Source organism: Rhinatrema bivittatum, chromosome 1 (assembly GCF_901001135.1).
Source record: "Rhinatrema bivittatum chromosome 1, aRhiBiv1.1, whole genome shotgun sequence".
In the NCBI taxonomy this organism is placed as follows: domain Eukaryota; kingdom Metazoa; phylum Chordata; class Amphibia; order Gymnophiona; family Rhinatrematidae; genus Rhinatrema; species Rhinatrema bivittatum.
The window spans coordinates 594,609,819-594,631,828 of NC_042615.1; the positions used below are offsets into that span (position 1 = coordinate 594,609,819).

Here is a 22,010-nt window from a genome sequence, read left to right on the forward strand (position 1 = left end):
AGCTAAACATAAGTGCAGAGACCTAAATCACGTATACATTTAGTGGTAGAGAGGGCACTTCAAAGAGCAGGTTTACACACTTACATGGAAGTGTGTGCACATCTCTCACCATGTACGCCAGTGGCTCTGTGTGTTCATCATTATATACATGCTTAAAATTGTCAGTTGTGCTCTGCCAATTATCTATACACGTCTGCCGCTGTTTTTTTTCCCCCCACATTCATCACAAAATACACACATACAAGAACAATTTGATTCCTCTACATATCTGGTTAAATTGTCTTTGCTCCTATCAGTTTGGATGGGTGTACACACACACACACACACACACACACACTGGGGGAAATTTTCAGAAGGATTTACATGCTTACATGTGATTTTTAAAAGGAGTTTCATGAGGACTAACAGCCTTCTGTCCTCTGAGAACACCTCAGAAAGCAACTCTGCTTTCTCTGAGGACAAAACATGCTAGTAGTCCTCACGCATGGGTGAATCCCTAGCTACAGGCTGCTCCCCAACAAAAAAGGGACCAGACAACACCCGACCAGGTGCCAATGGGCAAAACAACACTGGTGCTGTTGATAACAGAGGGGGAGACAGCCTGAACCCAAATAACGGGCCCTAAGTTGAGAGAGTTGGGTTCTACATCTCAAACAGATTCTGGAGGACAGACTGGCCGAACCTACTGTTGCGTCTGCTATCCCTATCCAGACAGTAATGGGATGTGAATGTATGGAGGGAACTCAACGTCATAACATTGCATATTTCCTCCACAGGAACTGCTTGCAAGTGGGCCACCAACGCTGCCATGGCTCTAGCAGAATAAGTCTTGATATAACCCCCGCATATAACTGGGCATGCTCAGTGTGCCTAATCAAAGTTATAGAAACTCTGACAAGTTTTCCGCATCGGGGTTCCATCTGATGTCACCCATGTGTAAGGACTCCCATCCTGTTTGCCCTCAGAGAACTGGGTTTTACACATGTAAATGCACTTTACCCTTGTAAGTGGCCTTTTGAAAATTGCTGCAATATATGCCATTTAACTGTCCATAGGTTTTATGCATGTAAATGCACTTTAAGCATGTAAATGGGCTTTTGAAAATTGCTATGATAGTATGTTACATTTACATGTGCAACTCCTTTGACAGCTGTCTCCCCTATGTATATAAAATTGGGACTCTCACGCTTAGTTCAAAACTCAAGGTTCTATAACAATAGATCCCAGTATTTCAAACACTCTTCTGTGGCGTAATTACAATCCTTAATATATATTAAAAAGGATGCTTCCCATAAGAGTCCAGAAAGTTCCCAACAAGCAAAGATTCAGGAGCAGCTCAAGAGTCACAAAATTTAATGATAAAAAAACAAAGCGTGTGATAGGGCCCACATTTTGGCATGAAACACCTGCGTTAGGGAGCCAGTAAGCAACAAGGTAATATTTAGTTGTGCTAATGTCTATTATTGCTGATGCACAAAGGGAGGCTTTTAAATATCCAGCAAGTACGTGCACTGTGTCACAATAGCTGTACGGTACGTAGTGACGAACTGATGTGAAAGAACATGCAAACTGATGTATGCTGGCTGCCCACAAACGTGATGAGGTCCTTATGGAGTAGATGCCTACTGGTTAGGTTACCAGGCGGTGAGCCAGAGAAGCCATAGTTCAAATTCCACTTCTCCCACAGACGCTCCTTGTGACTTTGGACAAGTCCATTGCCTCAGGTACAAACAGATTGTAAGTACTCTGGAGGCAGGGAAAAACCTACAGCATCTGATTGAGTTACTAATGAAAACATGCGAACTAAATCTAAATACAATTTTTTTTAAATAGCAAAGGAAAAGCTTCATATAGTACATAAGTCAATGGCATTCTTCTACCACCAGAGGGACTATTCACAAAATAGGAAACTAACAATGAAGCACAGAATGCTTCAGATATCACTTAGATTTACAGTGAAACCGGCAAACAGTAAGATCCAAGATCATTGGAAACGTGTTAAAAAAAAAAAAACTGCAGACATAAAATACAGTTGTGAAAAAACTGTGTCTTTTTATGTACACCAAAAAAAACCCAATTCATACCAACTACAGAACATCATATGTTTCTAGATGAATTAAACACACATATAGGAATTATAAATACACATTCTATTGAATCTCATTATTCAGGTCACCAAGGAAGGAAGCCTGAAAAAGAGCATCTCAATCCCCTCCCCACCACGAGCTTGTTTTACATAAGAACATAAGAAATGTCATACTAGGTCAGACCAAGGGTCCATCACACCCAGTATCCTGTTTCCAATTTTGGCCAATCCAAGTCACAAGTAGCTAGCAAGTACCGAAACATTAGATAGATCACAAGCTACTATTGCGTATTAAATTACCGTAATAGCAGTTTATGGATTTATCCTTGAGGAAGTTATCCAAACCTTTTTTAAACCCAGTTACACTAACTGCTGTAACCACATCCTCTGGCAATGAATTCCAGAGCTTAACTATGCGCTAAGTGAAAAAGAATTTTCTTTGATTTGTTTTAAATGAGCTACTTGATAACTTCATGGAGTGCCCCTTGATCCTTCTATTATCTGAGTGAGTAAATAACCGATTTACATTAACTTGTTCAAGTCCTTTCATGATTTTGTAGACTTAAATCATATCCCCACCTCAGTCGTCTCTTCTCCAAACTGCACAGCTCTAACTTCTTTAGCTTTTCCTCATAGGGCAGCCTTTCCATACCCCTAATCATTTTGGTCGCCCTTCCCTGAACTTTCTCCAGTGCAGCTATATCCTTTTTGAGATGCGGTGAGCAGAACTGCACACAGTATTCAAGGGGAGGTCTCCCCATGGAATGATACAGAGGTATTATGACATCCTCTGTTTTATTTTCCATTCCCTTCCTAATAATTCCAAACATTGTTTCCTTTTAGATTGCCACAGCACACTGGGGCAACAATTTCAATGTATTATCCACTGTGACACCTAGATCTCTTTCCTGGGTAGTAACTCCTAAGAACCTAATATTTGTGTAACTACAGCCAGAGTTATTCTTCCCTATATGCATCACTTTGCACTTGTCCACAATACATTTTATCTGCCATTTGGAAGACCAATATTCCAGTCTTGCAAAGTCCTCCTGCAATTCATCACAATCCACTTGAGATTTAACTAATATACATTCTTGATACTTGTGCAATAATCTCTGTCTCCTAACTGCTCTTACCTAATCTCTAAGCTATACTCTGCACCATACCTCTCTCTATCCTATACCATACCACGCTCTATTCTGTACTTCACAACTTCAATCCACATTCGCTACTGCAACTAATTGATAACTTTTCCCCTAGTGTATTATTAGCAACCTTGTAAGTAATTTTAGTGCTGTGTATATAGGTCCCTTTATATTTACTCTCCATGTTTGTCTCCCCATACATATACATATATATAATCATATAGATATATATATTGTTCTTGGCATTGGATGTATTTGTTCTCCGGTTACCTGTCAAATGCCACTTAAGCGTAGTTTCTCGTTTATTGTAAACTGATGTGATATCCATAATGAATGTTGGTATATAAAAACAGTTACACTAGTCTGAATAATTTTGTTTCATCCACATCATTTTCCTGAGATGTAGGCACAGGAACCACAGCCCTCAGTTGGAGGAGCCACAGAAGCGTAGACCCCACTGCCTGCTTCTTTTGCGGGGAGTGGCAACGAGACACCATGAACACATCCTGAGGAATGCTGTGAAACTCCAGCACATATTCTTCTCACAGCACTTCCAGGACCCATTGATCCAATGTGATCTTGGCCCACCTCTGATAAACGAAAGAAAGCCATCCCCCTATCTCCTCCTCCTGAAGGTAGGTCAGCAAACCTTCATTGGGAAGCTCGGGATGGTCCACCACCCGAGCCTGCTCCTCTCTTGGACTGTCGGGGATAAAAGGACTGAGACCTACCCAAAGGCTGAGTCCTCTGAAAGGTCAGGTTTCTGTAGGGACGAAAACGCTTGGAACCTCTTGAGATGACCCCTCATAGAAAAGGGGAGCTGCAATTGCTTCTTAACCTCCGGTAACCAGGGAACTGGAGATTTTCCCCACTTCTGGCCAGCTTTTCCAACTCACTCCCAAACAAGAGTGAGCCTTTAAAGGGCATTTTTATAAGATTAGCCTTGGAGACTGCATCAGCTGACCAATTCCTCAGCCATAGCCGACGACTGGCCGCCACTACCGAAGCCACTCCTCTGGCCAAGGTACGGACCAAATCACAGCCCGCGTCTGCCAAAAAGGCAGCAGCGGGTTCCATAACTGCTCTGGAATTCACCCCAGAATCATCCACCTCCTGAGAAAGCAGCCAAAAATGTGCCACAAGAGTGCAACAGGAAGCAATCTGCAAGGTCATTGCCATTGCATCAAAGGCCTGCTTAAGGATAGATTCAATCAGCCTATCTTGCACATCCTTCAAGGCCTCTCCTCCCTCCACAGAGATAGTCGTCTGTTTTAGATACAGCACAGACAAGCACATCCACTTTGGGAAACCGCAAACGCTCTCTCATAGCTGGATCCAGAGGGTATAGGCCTTCCAATACCTGACCCCCTTTGAAATTTGCCTTCAGGGCATCCCACTCAAGATCAATCAATGCTTGAATGGCGCCTATAACAGGAAAAAAGCAAGAGGCTTTACGCAAGGAGTTCTTCTTCAGCTCTGACAAAGAATCCACCCCAAGCACTCCCAGCATCTTCAATGTCAGGGAAATCAGGGCCGGTAGTTCATCTCTATGAAAGAACCATCACATGATTCAATATGGCTCCAAAGCAGGAGGAATTTCACCATCTTCAAAAGAATCAGGATCTGCCTCATCATCCGTGCCTTCTGGGACCCCACCGGGGGATACCAGTGGCGAATCAAGGCGTGCCAAGGTGCTTAACCATAGGAGTGGAAGAGGGAGAGGCCACCAGCTGAGGGTCCGACTTGACCATAGTGGGCAATGAACAATATTGCCTGAACAATATTGTTTTTATCTACTGGCAAAATATTTGTAATTTAACACATGCACTGATGCTTTTCACATTTTTCATTTGGGGGGGGGGGGGGAACCCGAAAAAACTGGGAACATTAAGATCAAGTGATTTCCATCTATTTATTTATATAATAATATATTTATCCCTGAAAAGTTGGCTTGTTGCAACATTTTTTTTTGACCGCTGTTCATTTTGCTACTTAGATAACAGTCAATCCCAGTAAGACAGGATTGCGTTATGGTCGCCTACCCTGCTTTAGCAAAAACAAAGTAACTTGCGTAAGAAAACCAGGAGGTGTGACAATCACTGAAGTTAGCAAAGGAGCTGGGGTGGTGGGGAGGGAACACTTGGTCCCGCCATCTCAATTATAAAAAACAGAGATCATCACTGAAGTAAATCGTGTGCGTTTGTTATAAAATCAATTCTTCTATATACTACTGTCTAAGCAAATGTATTGGCTTCTAGTCCATTTGTTATGAGTAGTAAACACTCGGTAAGGTCACAAACGTGTCTGCATATAGGGCTCGGATGGTACTTGCTGCAATGTAGTAGTAGTAGCAGCAGCAGCAGCATTTTTTCTGCCCCAGACTACCCGAGGACAGGTGGAGAAAGAATAGCAGCTGGAAAAACCTGCTATTCTTCTTCCAACACCCTGGTGGCAACAGCTGTGACCCCCCCCCTCCCCCTCCCCTACCTGTTCTACTGCCTCCCTATGGTCCTGCTCTGCTCAGTTTCCCTCCTCCTACCTCCCACCAATACAAGCAGCTTCATTAGTGACAGCAGCATAAGGAAACACAGTGCATGCGCTCCTATGCCCCACAGCTATTTCTCCTCCCACCCCCACCCCCACACACGCACACTTCTCATCTCGAGAGTAAGCAGGCGACTGAAGGGGTGATGCAGCTGTGGGGACTGTAACATACAGACTCGGCGAGGCCGTATACTGCCGGCCACCTGCTATGGCTGAAAAGGGAGGGGGGAGGGGGGAAGCAGGAAAAGAAGAACCTAGGGAGGTGGAGAGAAAAAAAAAAAAAAAAAAAGACTGCCTTGAAAGTGGGAGTGAGAAGAGCAGCCTCCAGATTTTCCCCCCACTTTAACCCCCTGTATGTATGTTATGTAATCATGCATCAGTGTAATATGCATGAGGCAAAAACTACTTGCGATGAGATGTAAATACTGCTGCACGGTGCCATGACAAGAGGTAACAACTGACAGCTGTACCGTGCCTTTCATCCAAACTGGATCCCAACAGACTTCAGAAACCTGCATGGTGCCACCTTGGTCTTACGGTTCATTAATGGCAGCCTCACTGTACTTTTATATCTCCAGGTAATGTCTTTTTTTTTTTTTTTGCTCATTAGAATTCCGATCTGAAGAAAAGAGTTTGAGCTCTTGAAAGCTAGTCAAGAAATGTATTTTAAGATAATCCAATAAAAAAGGTATCACCCGATACATAATATTTTTTGTTTTTGGTTAACCTCTACGTCTGTGCACCTCTGGAAATAGTCATGCAGCTCAGGTGCAGAACCTGCCGAACAGATTTCTGCCCCCACAAAGGAAGAAGGATCAGTATTGTTACTGCTGAATTGTTGCTGGGTACACAAGGCAGGGGAGAGGAGGAGGCTTGCTTGAAGCTATAAAAAGCCTAGTCACTCTCAACTCTCTCCTCTAAATCACCAGCCCACGCCTTCTCCCTACCTGAAGATTTGTTTTTTTTTCCTTTTAAAGGCACGTGGTGCAGGTGCGTAGTTCTCACAATTATTTAGCAAATCACCATTTCTTTCATTCTAGTTTGATTTTTTTTTTACAGCTAACACAAGAAAAGCAGGTGGAATATAGAGTGGAAGCCTGTTATGGCGAAGGCCTGACATTCCCAAAAGGCGGCTTCGTCAGAGGACCCCCCACGCAGCACCCCCCCCCCCCCATTCCGGAAAGAACAGAACAGGTCTTCCAGTGATCTCGCACACAAACAGGAGAAACACACAGACAGCTTACAAACTTACTGCTATCACTTTTACATCAGCTTCTCTAAGGAAAGTAGATCAGGTTTGACTGGATGTATAAACTATGCATGAAATGGCTTCATCTCAAGTTGTTTTTCCATTAAAATAAATTAGGCTCCCTAGCTTTATTTTGGCTCTAGCAGAGCTCTGTCCCTATACGGAGGTTCCTACTCTATTCCTACACACTGGAAACAAAGGTCTGCAATATGGACATAGTTCCTGTGCATTCAAGTAACGCTGGGTTTAAAAAAAAAAAAAAAAAAAAGACAAATGCTTTCTGTTCCAGGTAAGAGAGAATCATGGCCACAGCTTCCAATGTCAGAATAAGGCTTTCCTTGCTACTGTCATTCAAAGGTGCAAAGCTTTTACAAGAACCGTGTAGAAACCGTGTAGAAGACGACCCTGCTAACATTTCACAGCAGAAATGAGGTTGTCACAGAACAGCAAGAGTAGCACAACGCTGAAAGCTAAGCTTCAGAAATCTACAGAGCGGGAAGGGGGTGGTGGGAGGAAGGTAACCAGTCGATGTACTTCATCTGGTTATCCCCAGGCAACTGTTCCATCAGCAATCACAGACATGTACATTATGGTACTGCAATAAATATGTCAACATGCTTATCCAATCCAGTCACTGCCTAGAAAAGGTTCTGTGCTTTATCCTTCACAGAGGCCTGTATTCCAAGGCGGAGAATCCCGCAGCATCACCGGTCAAGCAGGGAAACAGTTTTGTAACATGCGCTCTGCATTTTATAAGTATTTTCAGAAAAACACGAGACGTGCCAGACTTCATACGACAGAAGTCCACAGTACCTGCTGGTAGCGAAAGTGCTCCTCAATAGCTTCTAAACCTTCTTCCTCCTCCACCTCCTCAGGAATGGTTGTTTTAAAGACAGTGGTTCTCTGAGCAACTTCCTAAAATAGACAGACCAACTTTAGTAAACGCTTCATAGGCAAATTCATGCCAAGCATATACTTTTCCCCCAAAGTATGAAGGGTTTAAAAAAAAAAAAAAAAAAAGTATACAGCCCAATCCAGCGTCGTACCTCTCCCTGAGAGTTTTTCAGTGTAACTTTCACATCTTCACCAGTGCCCCAGGAGTTCTGGCTCTTCCAGATGAGGTCAGAGGGAGGACTGGCGGTCACTCCAGCATTAGCAGCCCAGATCTGGTTTGACAAGCGAACGAGGCAAGAGTCAGAAAGTTACAATTGCAGGAAAGTTGCACTATGGGCTGATGTCACCTTGCAATCTAAACTTATCCATGTCGCTGGTGACTTGGGAAGAAAAAAGCCCCAGGGAACTTTGGCAATTATGCATAAATGAGAGAGAGAAACAGAGGGGGATACTCAAGTACATAATTGCTAAAGTTCCCTGGGGCTTTATTTAAATATTTATTTATATTTATATACTGTGGATAGATATGAAAAAAAACAACAAAACCTTCAAATACTGGTCTTCCGGCCTCAAGGCACAGAGTAGAGGTAATCTTTGCATCAGGCCCCTCTACTTCTGAATTATCAATTACACCTTCAACCTCTAGGAGGCACATCAGCATGACACCCATTGACTGGAAATCAACAGATGCATCTTAACATACCGTGACGGTCTGGCCTGCTTTCAGTACATATCGTGAGGTAAATTTAAAATTCACAGAGCTGTCTCCAATTTTCCTGATCATCTCCCAGCCCCCCAAGGGCTGATCCTGTAAAGAAACAGGAAACTCAGAATGAAGTAAAAAAGGAAAAAAATAAAAAAAAGCATACGACAGGTCTGAGCTGCTAGTGAGCATGGCTCTCTGCTTTCGTGGTATCATGCAAAGTGTTTACACTTCAAAGTGAATAGGGGAGAAAACTACTTCAGTGAATTAAACACATTTAAAAGTTATGTGAAACATTTCTGATCTATTTACTGCTCCCATTTACTTGTTACTGGTTATATACCATTCACCAATACTTTATGGCAGCTGCGGGCACTACTCTCTTTCCAAATCATCATAAAAGGAAGGTAAAATACATGACATGAATTAAAATATATAATTACAAAAAACCCACCCCTCTAATTCATCTCCAAATAATGACTATTCATTGAATCTTTTATGTTAATAATAAACTAGAAGTCCTAGCAGAAACAGGTGCTCACACAGCAGAGTCTGGCTGGCAGTCTGTAGTGACAGAATTAAGTAGCTACTGAGTATGTCTGGCAGGCTGCAAGTAAAGTAATCACAAAGTCCCATCACAAACACTGCTACACACACCACCTTCGGCCTGGCAGACCAAGCAGGGCAGCTAGGAGGCCAGATGTTTGGGCAACAGTTATTTCAATCATTAACAATTCTTGTGCTTAGACATGGGAAGGGAGGGGTGCTGGGTCTGAACTAAGTCAGGGATTCTGTATACCCATCTGTCCAATATGTAAGAGCACAAATTGGGGAAGACAAAATCTGTTCTGGATAAGAAGAGACTTAAGAACCAGTCATACTGTATGACTGGCAGTTGGAATATATCTATGCTGTATGAACACAATAACGGTGTAGACTTGATAGAGCTGGTGGGGTTTTTTCTGCTCGTCTACTCTATTTTGGAGTACATTTCTTCAGTTTGATAGCCTGAGAAGGAGAACAGACTACTGCAATAGTGATACATAATGACTTAATACCTTGCTGTTTGTATCAACATATTGGAGAAATTACTTACCTGATAATTTCATTTTCCTTAGTGTAGACAGATGGACTCAGGACCAGTGGGCTTATGCTCCCCTGCCAGCAGATGAAGATGGAGCAAGCTGATATCACAATATATACAGCCCTGCAGTGACCCCAGCCTGCCAGTATTCTTTTCAAAAGCAACTATGGACAGTCTAGCAAAAAACTTGATTAAAACATGTAACCAAAACTGTACTCAACCAACCATAAACACTGAACTCACGTAAAATTCTAAGTGCCCCAAGCTAGGGACTTGATGAACACTTACCAGTAATCCCTTGTGACCCAGAACCCCACAGGACTATGGACACACATGCGGCAGCCGAGGACAGGAAGCTGAGTCCATCTGTCTACACTAAGGAAAACAAAATTATCAGGTAAGTAATTTCTCCATTTCCTAGTGTGTAGACACTTGGACTCAGGACCCGTGGGATGTACCAAAGCTACTCCCCAACAGGGTGAGAGGCTGCCTGCGGTCCAGTCAACACCACATGTGCAAAGGCTGCATCCACCTGGGCCTGCACATCCAGATAAAGCTTGGAAAAAGCTTGAAGGACAACCAGGTCGCAGCTTGGCAGATATCAACGGGAGACAACAAATTAACTTCTGCCCATGACACTGCCTGAGCTCTAATGGAATAAGCCCTAACCTGAGTAGGCAATGGCTTTCCACATATGCAGCATGACTACCTCCTTAATCCAACGAGCTATGGTAGCCCATGATGCCGGAGCGCCCTGCTTACTCCCACCATGGAGAACAAACAGGGGATCCGTCTTTTGAAAAGGTACAGAAACCTCCAGATACCACATGACAAGCCGCTTGACATCTAAGCAGCGCATGAGGCAATACTCCTCCGCATCCCTGACCTTATCCAGGGATGGAAAGGAGACAGACTGATTCAAATGAAAGTCTGAGACTACCTTGGGCAAGAAGGCTGGAACAGAATGCAGATGTAACGCCCCCGCAGTCACCCGAAAGAACGGCTCCCGGCAAGACAAGTCCTGCAGCTCTCGATGCACTGAACATATAGTCACCAGGAACACAGTCTTCAAAGTCAACAACTGTAAGGAAAGGCTATGCAAAGATCAGAACGTAGGGCCCACCAAAAAAATCCAGCACCAGGTTAAGACTCCACAATAGAACCAGAAAACTCAAGGGAGGCCAAAGATGCTTAACTCCCTTAAAAAAATGGGCCACCATCAGGATGAGATGACAATGAAACACCATTCACCAGGCCTCTGAAACAGGCAAGAGCCGCAACCTGCACCTTTAAGGAATTAAGGGCCAATCCTTTATTCAACCCATCCTGCAAAAAACCCAGAATGAGACGGATCTTAACGAGGAAGAACACCCCGCTCCTCACATCAGGCCTCAAAAACGCTCCAAACCCACACATAAGCCAAGGAAGTGGAGAACTTGCGAGCGCGGAATAAGGTGGCAATCACTGCAAATGAATAACCACGCTTTAACAGGTGAGCCCTCTCAAGAGCCAAACTGTAAGACAGAACAGAGTCGGATCCTCGTGAAGAACCAGTTCCTGCTGTAACAAGTCTACATGTGGGAGAAGACGAAAGGGAGCCTCTACCAGGAGTCTTCACAAATCTGCTTTGGAGGTTGCATCAGCTGACCAATTTTGCAACCAGAATTGATGCCTGGCCGCTATCACTGAAGCCACTCCTCTGGCCGAGGTACAAACCAAATCTTAGAATGTGCCTGCTAAAAGGGCGGCAGATTCCATAACCGCTCTGGAATTCCCTCCAGACTCATCAACCTCCTAAGAGAGAAGCAGATAAAATCTCGCCACTAGGGCACAACCGGAGGCAATCTAAATTCATCGCCACCGCCTCAAAGGCTTGGTTAAGAATAGCCTCAGTCCTTCTATTATGTACATCCTTCAGGGCTGCTTCTCCCTCTATGGGGGATAATCGTCCGCTTACAGATGACACCATAGCAGTGCATCCACTTTGGCAAAACTCAAATGCTCTCTCACAGCCATATCCAGCTGGTACAGGCCTTCTAATGTCCGACCCCTTTTAAAATTTTCTTCTGGGGCATTCCATTCCAGATCAAATCAATTCCTGAATGGCATCCAAAGGAAGAAAAGAAGAGGTTTTACGAAAGGAAACTAAAATATGATTCTTCCTTGGTTCTGACATGGCATCCAAACCAGGGACACCCAGCTGTTTCAATGTCTGGGAAATCAGGGCCAGCAATTAATCTCTATGAAAGAACTGCAACATGGTTTGATACGGCTCCAGCCCTGGAGAAATTTCCCTATTTTCCAGGGAATCAGGATCAACCCAGTCATCAGTGCCATCCGGATTCCTGTCGGGAACACCTGCGGGGAGCAGAGGCGAGCTCCAGCACTTATGCATAGGACTGGAAGAGGGAGGAGCCACCGGCTGAGGACTGCACCTGTAGAAAGGCTTGTGAGCCTTGAAAATATTCCACCCAAGAAAAAGAAGCTAGGTCCAGGCCAAGCCCAGAAGGAACTTGAGCTGGTCCCACAGAACTGCCCTCGCCAGCGGGGGGAGCCAGTCAAGGGAGAACCAAGATCTCGCATCCCCCCCCCCACCCCCAGTCAAGGCCGTGACCAAACCATCATCAGAATGGGAAGAGCCAGACTTAGCAAAATCAAAGGAAGACAACTCTCCCCGAGTCTCTGAGCAGCGCCGACACAGGTTAGAAGCCAGGTCAGGCTGAGAAGCCCTAATATGGCAGGCAACACAAATAGGAAGACACAGGCTTCTTGCTTACAGGCGCCATCACAGCAGTAAACGTGCGTCGGAACGCTCGTACTCAAAAGAGAATACGCACAAAAAAATAAGTGCCTAGAAGAAAGCGTGGCAAGGTGCGTGCATAACTTGTGGGTTCAGGGAAAAATGTGTGCGCGTAAAAAGTGTCACCCAAAAACCGAGCGCACAAAGCAGGCGCAGAGCCGACACATTATGCACACCAATGGCCTGTAGAGGGCAGCAGAACACGCACAGGAGTGTGTGAAAACGGCTGCCGCGGTCTACCACGCGGCATACAAGAAAAAAGCCTAAGTGCAGGGCCTAGCCCACCGGGTGCCGCTCAATTTGCCAGGCTGCCCAGTTCCCCAACCCCAATGGGAGCGGGATTGAATATCGGTATGGCGCATTGGGCACAGAAACATGAGGAAATCCTGAAACCCCTCTCTGTCTGATTCAGGTTAAAACTTTTTTTTTTTTTTTAAAGCTTTCCTGAGCTCAGCGCTTACTGGCTGCGGGTGGAGAGGGCCTCCTGCACCCGCTGCCTTTCAGCTGAACTAGCAGTTAAGTCCACACGGGAAATCCAGCTACCGGACCAAGGCACACCTCTGAGGGACCATGGAAATCACCTCAGGAATTCTCAACTTGGGGAGGGGACCCTAAGGTAGAACTGCAGGAGAATGGGGCTTTCTGTTCCTGAATTTAGAATTTCAAATTTCTCCTTCCAAAAAGCTTGACATAATCCCCATAGAGAGATGCACATCCACCATCTACTGGAGACTAAGAACACTGGCAGGTTGGAGTCACTGCAGCTTGCTCCGTCTCCATGTGCTGGCAGGGGAGCATAAACCCACTGGAAATCCTGCTTTTCCATCTTTAACTTACTTATTTTTTCTCTCTGTCTCAGGTAAAGATAGTTTCTTTAGCCTGTTTAGCTCATGACACTCTTATGGCTATCCCTAATGCCAGGCTCATTAAACCAATTACTGAAAAAAAAAAACCCTTTTAAGCTGTTTGGTTTTGTGGTTCTCCCTGAGCAACAGTCTTTTACAGTCCTCAGTGCTCTGTCCACGCCAGTCCTTTGTATGATGTTACGAGCCACAGGTCCCTGTGCTCTGTATCCCTGTTTAGAGCCACAGGTCCTGAATCCATCTGTCTACATGCTTGGAAATGCATGATTTAGGAATGGCATGGACTTACAGCACATTAGGCTGACATTACACCCTGATGCTGCATTATCTCTTCCACAGTTTTCTCATTTATTTTCTATCTTAAAAAGAAAAAAAAAAATCTCCCCAACTCACAGGTTTTGAAAGATAGAAAAAAAAGATAGAAAAACACTCTGCTGTTAAAGGTCCATTTAGCAATCAGAGTGTACGGCATAGACATGAAGGTATTTAAGGACGGAACCGGTTCAGTGTTCTTCAAACTGCCATATTTCTGTTGCCAAAAGGGAACCCCAGTATTTACATTTTGCTTAAGATGAAAAGTGTGGCTACCAAAAATGCTTCTTAAACAAGCCACCCACAAGATTTCCTTCCATCTTGGTGAGAACATATTCTGATTCTATGGCTTTTCTTCTAGGGTTCAGCTAAGCCTTGAGTCCTGGTAGGACTACACATTTAGCCTATTACATGTCCTAATCTTTCTATTCCAGCTGCAGCTCTCTCTATCCAACTCCTTTACACTCCTTTCTCCAAGAATATTAACCTGCAAAGGAAACCCCCACACACACACACACAGCCTGTCATCCTCCCACACCTGCTCCGAGGTATTCTTCAAGCGGATGAATTTCCCATCTACATCCAGTTCCTCAATACAGATATTCCCAGTTGCAGAAGCGGAATGGGAGATACTGATGCTGCTACTGGCTTCAGACTCTTCCACATCAACTCTCTTCCTCTTGCCTCTGGCTGTGCGCACACTGCGACTCGAGGAGGCACGGGACACTGTCACCCGGGAAGAAGGGCTGGGAGAGAGCTTCAGCCTAAAATCAAGGGAACAAGTTAGTCGCACAACACCTATCACATGCAGCAGGGGTGGCCACTGTGGTCCTGCTTTTCAGGATGTCTACAATGAATAAGCATGAGATATTTGCATACACTGGAGGAGGTGTCTGTCACTCTCTCCTATACATATTCATTACAGATATCCTGAAATCCAGGCCGGTTTGCAGTTCTTGAGGACTGGAATGGGCCACCCCTGACACACTGTACAACATATCATTAGTTTGACAAATATGAAGTTCCTTATAGTCTGCAAGACACGGGATGAAAGGTGGCATCTCCCAGTGCCCCCAGCTGAATCATCTGCGGTATCCACTGTTTTTCATTGCCCACTGGTATCCAGGGCCTGGAGAGGACTGCACTGAATGGAAGGAGTACTTCAGTATGCACTGACAGAAAGGAAGAATTTCCCACCATTGTAACTATGACCTTTTAAGAGCATAAAGAACTTCACATTTATTAACTTCAATTTTTTTAAATATTTTAGATATCTTTTCTTAATGAAAAAGAAATGAATGATACACAAGTATTGTCTGGTTTTCTGAGCATACAGATCATAACTACTGGGTCATTTTGGTGAGGTTTTCTGTATTTAGAAATGCTCTACAAACAGGGAGGGGAGTGTGGTGTGTGTGTGTGTGTATTATATAATCTTCATCAGGGAAACTTTCACTATGAATCTAAATGTATTAATGGCTGGATTTGTCAGAACCACCAGATGGCTTCAGTTTTACTAATATTCAACATCTGTTTTTCAAGACATGGTGATTTTTTTGGCTAGACTGAATTTAAATTCTCTCAGTGATGGGCACATCCATCCAGTTTAAGGACTCAGACTTGAACTGATAAAAAAAAAAACAACTAACATTCCAGACATTCCTTTAAAACCCCATATCCAGCAGACGCTTAGAACAGGTTATTATAAACTACATATGCTTCGATATTTAAAACATATTATCCTTTCTGCTTACAGTTATTGATTACTGCAATTTGCTGTATATTGGGCTTCCCACCTCTGTTAGGGCCTTGCAGGTCTTACAAAATTCATCTACCCTTCTTGTAATGAGTGGGCATCGATGGGACCACGTAACCCCGCTTTATATGAATTGCACTGGCTCCCTGTAAAGAGGCGAGTGAAATTCAAAATTTTAGTTTTAATTTTTAAAATCTGTGAAGCAGGACGGCCTTTCCTATCTTGCCATCTTATTATGTATAATCCTTCTCGCACCTTAAGCTCTTTGGGTAAATTTTTACTAGAGGTTCCATCTGCTAAGGGCTCTCTGTTATCCAAGAGGCACAACTGGTGAAATTACTTACCTGATAATTTCGTTTTTCGTAGTGTAGACAGATGGACTCAAGACCAACGGGTATTGTGCTCTCCTGATAGCAGATGGGAGACTGAGTCAGATTTCAACTCTGACGTCAGCCTACATATACCCGTGCAGCAAGCTTAGCTCTTCTGTATTCTCCTCGAAAAGCCAGTGTGGATATATGTTGCTTGATACTTGATTACACTTGAGTATACTTGATTAACTTTGAACTGGTTCAACTGATTATATATATAAGAAATTTTTGGCACTAGAGACCGCCGGTGCGCTGAAACAATAAATGCTGACACCTAGGTAACTGCGGGTGTCTTAACATAGAGGTAGGCCGAGGCTTACCCGTACAGTCTCGAGATTGATATCCGAGATTCTCTATTTCTGGAGCAGCTGTGGGCGGGATGCTGAGTCCATCTGTCTACACTAAGGAAAACAAAATTATCAGGTAAGTAATTTCTCCATTTCCTAGCGTATAGCCAGATGGACTCAGGACCAATGGGATGTACAAAAGCTACTCCCCTACCAGGTGGGAGGCTGCCCCTGGCCCACTTAGTGCTGCCCTTGCGAAGGCTGTATCCTCCCTGGCCTGGACATCCAGGCGGTAGAACCTGGAGGCGTGTAGGGAGGACCATATCGCCGCCCAACAGATCTCGGCTGGCGAAAGCAGCCTGGTTTCAGCTCAGGAGACTACCTGGGCCCTTGTAGAATGCGTCTTGACCTGTAGAGGTAATGGTTTTCTTGCCTCTATGTAGGTAGCATTAATGACTTCTTTGATCCAGCGGGCTACAGTCACCCGCGATGCCGCTTCCCCTTGTTTGTTCCTGCTGTGAAGGATGAACAGGTGATCAGTTTTGTGCATGGCTTCCGATCTCTTGAGGTATCTGACTAGGAAACTGCCGACATTCAGGTGGCGAAGGAGGCGTGAGTCTTCCGAATCTGTGTTCATCTGGTGATGGTAAGGATATGGTCTGGTTCATATGGAACTGGGAACCACTTTCGGAAGGAAGGATGGTACCGTACGCAGCTGTATGGTGCCTGGGGTGAACCTGAGGAACGGTTCTCGACAGGATAATGCTTGAAGTTCGGAGATGCGCCGAGGTGAGCATACTGCGATCAAGAATGCAATCTTTAAGGTCAAGAGGCGTAGAGACAGACCGCTTGTTGGTCTGAAGGACTCCCCTGCTAGGAAGTCTAGTACTAGGTTGAGGTTCCATAGAGGCACCGGCCACTTTAGAGGTGGCTGGAGTTCTTTAACTCCTTTCAGGAAGCGAGACACATCAGAATGAGTTGATAGTCTGATGCCATTCGCTTCGGACCTGAAACAGGCCAGTGCAGCGACTTGAGGGAATTGAGCGACATCCTCTTCTGCATGCCATCCTGTAGGAATTCTAGGATCATGGGAATCTTGGCTGTCCTCGGAAGGAGGGCGCGGTCTTCACACCAAGCTTCAAATACTCTCCAGATCCGTATGTAAGAAAGATATGTGGAGAACTTGCGTGCTCGGAGCAGGGTGTCAATCATGGCTTTTGAGTAGCCACGCTTCCTTTAGGTTAGTCACTCAAGGGCCATACCGTAAGAGAGAATCAAGCCGGGTCTTCGTGGGAGATCGGTCCCTGCTGAAGAAGGTCCCTGTATGGCGGTAGACGCAGAGGATTTCCCGCCAATAGTCTTCGCATGTCCGCGTACCATGGTCTTCTTGGCCAATCTGGGGTAACTAGTAGAACTAGTCCCCTGTGGTGCTCTATCTTGTGAATGGACCCTGCCTTGACCCTGCTCAATGTTGAGCGTTTCCTGAGAGCGTTGGAGATATTACGATGGAATAAAGCGAAGCATTTTGGCTCGCGGCAGCTTCTTAAAGAAATTTGCAGTGGAGGAAAGAGTTCTCAAGTTAATCTTCCATCAACCAGAAGCATCCGCTCGGTTAACAGAACATCAAATAACTTATAGCCTCGGAGTGGTATGGAAAATCTTGGAGTTTTGGAGCAACAATCTTTAAGATAAGTAATCCGACTATCAGCATTATTAATTTACATCCCCTGAAGAAAGACCTTTCATGGTCAGAAACAAAGCCTTGTCGGGTGGACTTTAAATTTTTCTGAATACAAGTCGGGTGGACTTTAAATTCGTCTGAATATAAGTCGGTGTTATCACTTATCAGGCGTCACTCTAACTTACCACTGCTATTTATAGTTTAATTTTAAAAAATTTTAGCGCACTTTGAAATTCACAAAAAATTCAAAAAATGGTTGGAGGTGGAAAGTTCATGATTAAAACTGATATTCAGCATTACAAGCCAGTAATGCTTTGAAGTTCTATGAAACATTCCTCTTTCTTCCCTACAAATTTTCTTTAAATAATTATCGTTATGAACATAAGTTCCTTGATAGAGGAGGTTTTTCCCCTTTAATAATCTGAAATATATCTTTGGAAAACTAATACATAGGACACTTTGTATGTGAGTTGGAATTATTATTGATATATAAGTGTCTTTTACAAAGTATTTAATTGGGTGCATAGTGTTTTGGTTTATAGCAGCTTGGAAGCATTATTTTGTTGTCTTGAGTCTGTTTTTGTTGTCCTGATTTGTAATGTATTGATTTTGTTGAAATTTTATATATCATTATTTTATGTTTCAAATTTGCATTGTATTCTGCTTAGCACGGTGATCCATTATAGGCAGAATATAAATATTTTTAAATAAAAATACTTTTGTTTGCTAAAATAAAGGAAATACAAGGAGATTATTTTTTTGTTTTCTTATCTACTTTGTGGAGTAGCTAGCTATTCTTCTGTAGCCAATTAATTAATTTATTTTTTGCACAAACACTCACACCTAAGACCTCAAGGGATAGATATTTAAATGCTACTTAGCCGGATAAGTAGGACTTATCCAGCTATGTTCCGCGTCCGCCATTTAGCTAGATAAGTATTTATCCAGATAAGTAGATAGCCAAATATCTTGGGGGCGGATCAAGGCAGGGTAACCTTTCTGGTTATCATAACCGGGTAAGTGCCTATATTCAGCCTTATCGAATTAATTTAACCAAATAAGTTAGACCAGTTCAATAGCAGGTCTAACATTATCCAGATATAACTTATCTTGTTAACTAGCACTTATCCAGTTATATTTAGCAGCACAGCCATGCTGCTGAATATCCATTCTAAGATAATTGGATAATTAAAATCTGGCTAACTTAGATAATCGGATCTTCGAATACTGGCCCCCAAATGTTCAAAATTCTGGTACAAGTATGTTTGCTTACGTAAACAGTGCTCTCCATAGACAGCAGGATGAATTAACCACTCTCTCTAGCTCAGCAGAGCTTTTATACTCTGAGCATATGTGCATGAGCACTGCCTCATGAGCCTCCTCAGTACATTTGTAGCCAAATTTTAGCAGGGCAGACTCTCCAGGGAGGTGAGCAGATATTAAGTACGGCTAATTCATTCTTCTATTTATGGAGAACATTGTTTACAATAAGCAAACTTGCTTTCTCCATTGACAAGCAGGGTTCAATTAGCTATGACACGTGGGGAATCCTAAGCTGAGGGCTGCACTGGCAGAACATTTATGAAAAAAGCAATCTGGCTCCCCCATGAAGAGTGGGCTACTCAGTAAACAGGTTATGCAAAACTGCTTGTCGAAGGTTACTGTCAACTCTTGAGAGACCGCCCAGACTAGAGGGACATGAATTATATTCATAGATCAAGCTGCAGCTATGCAGATGTCAATAGAAACAGCTCTCAGATAAGCAACAGAAGTAGTCATAGCTCTGACTTGATGAGCCTTGATGGAGTCTTGTTATTTGAAGTCTAGCTAGCGAATAATAATGCATTATAAGTCTGCTAGCCAGCTGGAAATGGTACATTTAGCAACCGCTATTCACAGTCTATGAGGATTGTAGAATACAAAGAGCTGAGAAGCTTGACGATGAGACTGTTCTCTTTAAGTAGGCCAATTCCCTTTTGCAGTCCAATGTGTGAAAGACTTTTACATCCTATACATAAGAACATAAAAAATAAGATATGCCATACTGGGTCAGACCAAGGGTCCTTCAAGCCCAGTATCCTGTCTCCAACAGAACAGTGACCAATCCAAGTCACAAGTACCCAAACATTAAATAGATCCCATGCTAATGCCGGGAACAAGCAGTGGCTACACTGTATTGACTAATAGCAGTTTATAGACTTCTCCAGGAACTTATCCAAGCCTTTTTTAAACCCAGCTACACTAAATACCTTAATCACATCCTCTGGCAATGAATTCTATAGCTTAATTGTGTGTTGAGTGAAAAGAATTTTCTCCAATTTGTTTTAAATGTTCTAATTGGGAACTTCAAAAAAGAGCCCCCTAGTCCTTGTATTATCCGAAAGAGTAAATAACTGGTTCACATTTACCTATTCTAATTATTTCATGATTTTGTATCCATGCCCCTCAACTGTCTCTTCCCCAAGTTGAAGAGCCCTAAACTCTTTAACCTTTCCTCATAGCTGTTCCATGCCCTTTATTTTGTCACTCTTCTCTGTACGTTCTCTCTTTTTTGAGATGCAGCGGCCAGAACTGCATACAGTATTCAAGGTGCGTCTAATTATTGAGTGAAACAGAGGTATTATGACATCCTCCTATTTACCATTTCCTTCCTAATAATTCCTAACATTGTTGCTTTTTTGACCGCCACAGCACACAGAGTCAATAATTTAAATGTAATATTGTCAACTATGATGCTCAGTTTTTTTTCCCTGGGTGGTAACTCCTAAAATGGAACCCAACTTCATTTAAATACAGCATTATTTTTCCCTATATGCTTCACCTTGCACTTGTCCACATATTTCATCTGCTATATGGACACCCAATCTTCCAGTCGCACAAGGTCTTCCTGTAATTTATCCAATCCACTTGTGATTTAACTACTCTGTATAATTTTGTGTCATCTGCAAATTTGATCACTTCACTCATCGTATTTCTTTCCAAATCATTTATATATATATATATATATATATATATATATTGAAAAGCACCGGTCCAGTTACAGATCCCTGAGGTACTCCACTGTTGTCCTTTTTTCACTGTGAAAACAGACCATTAATCCTATTTTCTGTTTCCTGTCTTTTAACCAGTTTGCAATCCACAAAAGGACACTGCCTCCTATGCCATGGCTTTTTAGTTTTCTGAGAAGCTTCTCATGAGGGCCTTTGTCAAACGCCTTCTGAAAATCCAAATACATTTATTTATTAGTATTTATCTACCGGTTCACCATTATCCACATGTTTATTCACCCCTTCAAAAAACTGTAGCAGATTTGTGAAGCAAGTCTTTCCTTGGGTATATCCATGCTGGCTGTGTCCCATTAAACCATGTCTATCTGTATGTGCTGTGATTTTATTCTTTAAAATAGTTTCCACGATTTTTTCTGGCACTGAGGTCAGGCTCACAGGTCTATAGTTTCCTGGATTACCTCTGGAGCCCATTTTATATATCAGGGTTACATTGGCCACCTTCCAGTCTTCAGGCACAATGGATGATTTTAATGATAGGTTACAAATTAATGGCACGATCTTAAAAGGCCCGCGTGCCTAAAAAACGGAGGTTATGCGTGCTGCACGCATTTTACAAAGGGCCCAGCCACGTGTGTAACACCCATAATGTGCCGAAGTGCTAGGCCCAAAGAAAGGGGCAGGGTAGGGGCGTGGTCTGGGCGGACTGGAACAGTGCCATTAGCTGATGTGCCGGGGAGTCTACTGCTCCTCCAAGGGAATAGAAAGAATTTTTTTTAATTTTGTACCTAATAGGTAGGAGGTAGGGGTCAGGGAGCAGAAGAGAAAAGGTAGGAAGGTTAGGATAGGAGTATAGAGAAGTTCCCTCTCAGTCCGCTCATTCATTGGAGTGGAGTGAGAGGGAAATGGGGAAGCCCTACTCGCGTCACCGGGCATTGCTTTAAAAAAAAACAAAAAAAAAAAAAACCCTGCCCCCACTTGCGCAGATGTTAAAATCCGGCACGCATGTGCGCACGGATGTAATATTTTATAACATGTGCACGGCAACGTGCATCCATGTGCAGGAACCACGCACATATGGAAGCCCACGGATCTTAAAATTCGACCCCTCATTGTAATAAGTCTGAAATTTCATTTTTTAGTTCTTTCAGAACCCTAGAGTGTATGCCATCTAGTCCAGGTTATTTTCTACTCTTCATTTTGTCAATCTGGCCTCCTACATCTTCCAGG

General features: G+C 43.4%; 1 protein-coding gene across 1 annotated transcript in view; it reads right to left on the reverse strand.

The window, feature by feature from the left end:
* The window catches only part of LMNB1 (lamin B1), a 71,786-nt gene that overhangs the window by 1,209 nt on the left and 48,567 nt on the right, over positions 1 to 22,010 (reverse strand). The window contains exons 7-10 of the mRNA XM_029619377.1: positions 14,219 to 14,444; positions 8,622 to 8,726; positions 8,071 to 8,190; positions 7,838 to 7,939 (exon numbers count right to left, since the gene is read on the reverse strand). Of these exons, the coding sequence (XP_029475237.1) occupies positions 7,838 to 7,939; positions 8,071 to 8,190; positions 8,622 to 8,726; positions 14,219 to 14,444 (553 nt within the window). The remainder of the gene's footprint in view (positions 1 to 7,837; positions 7,940 to 8,070; positions 8,191 to 8,621; positions 8,727 to 14,218; positions 14,445 to 22,010) is intronic.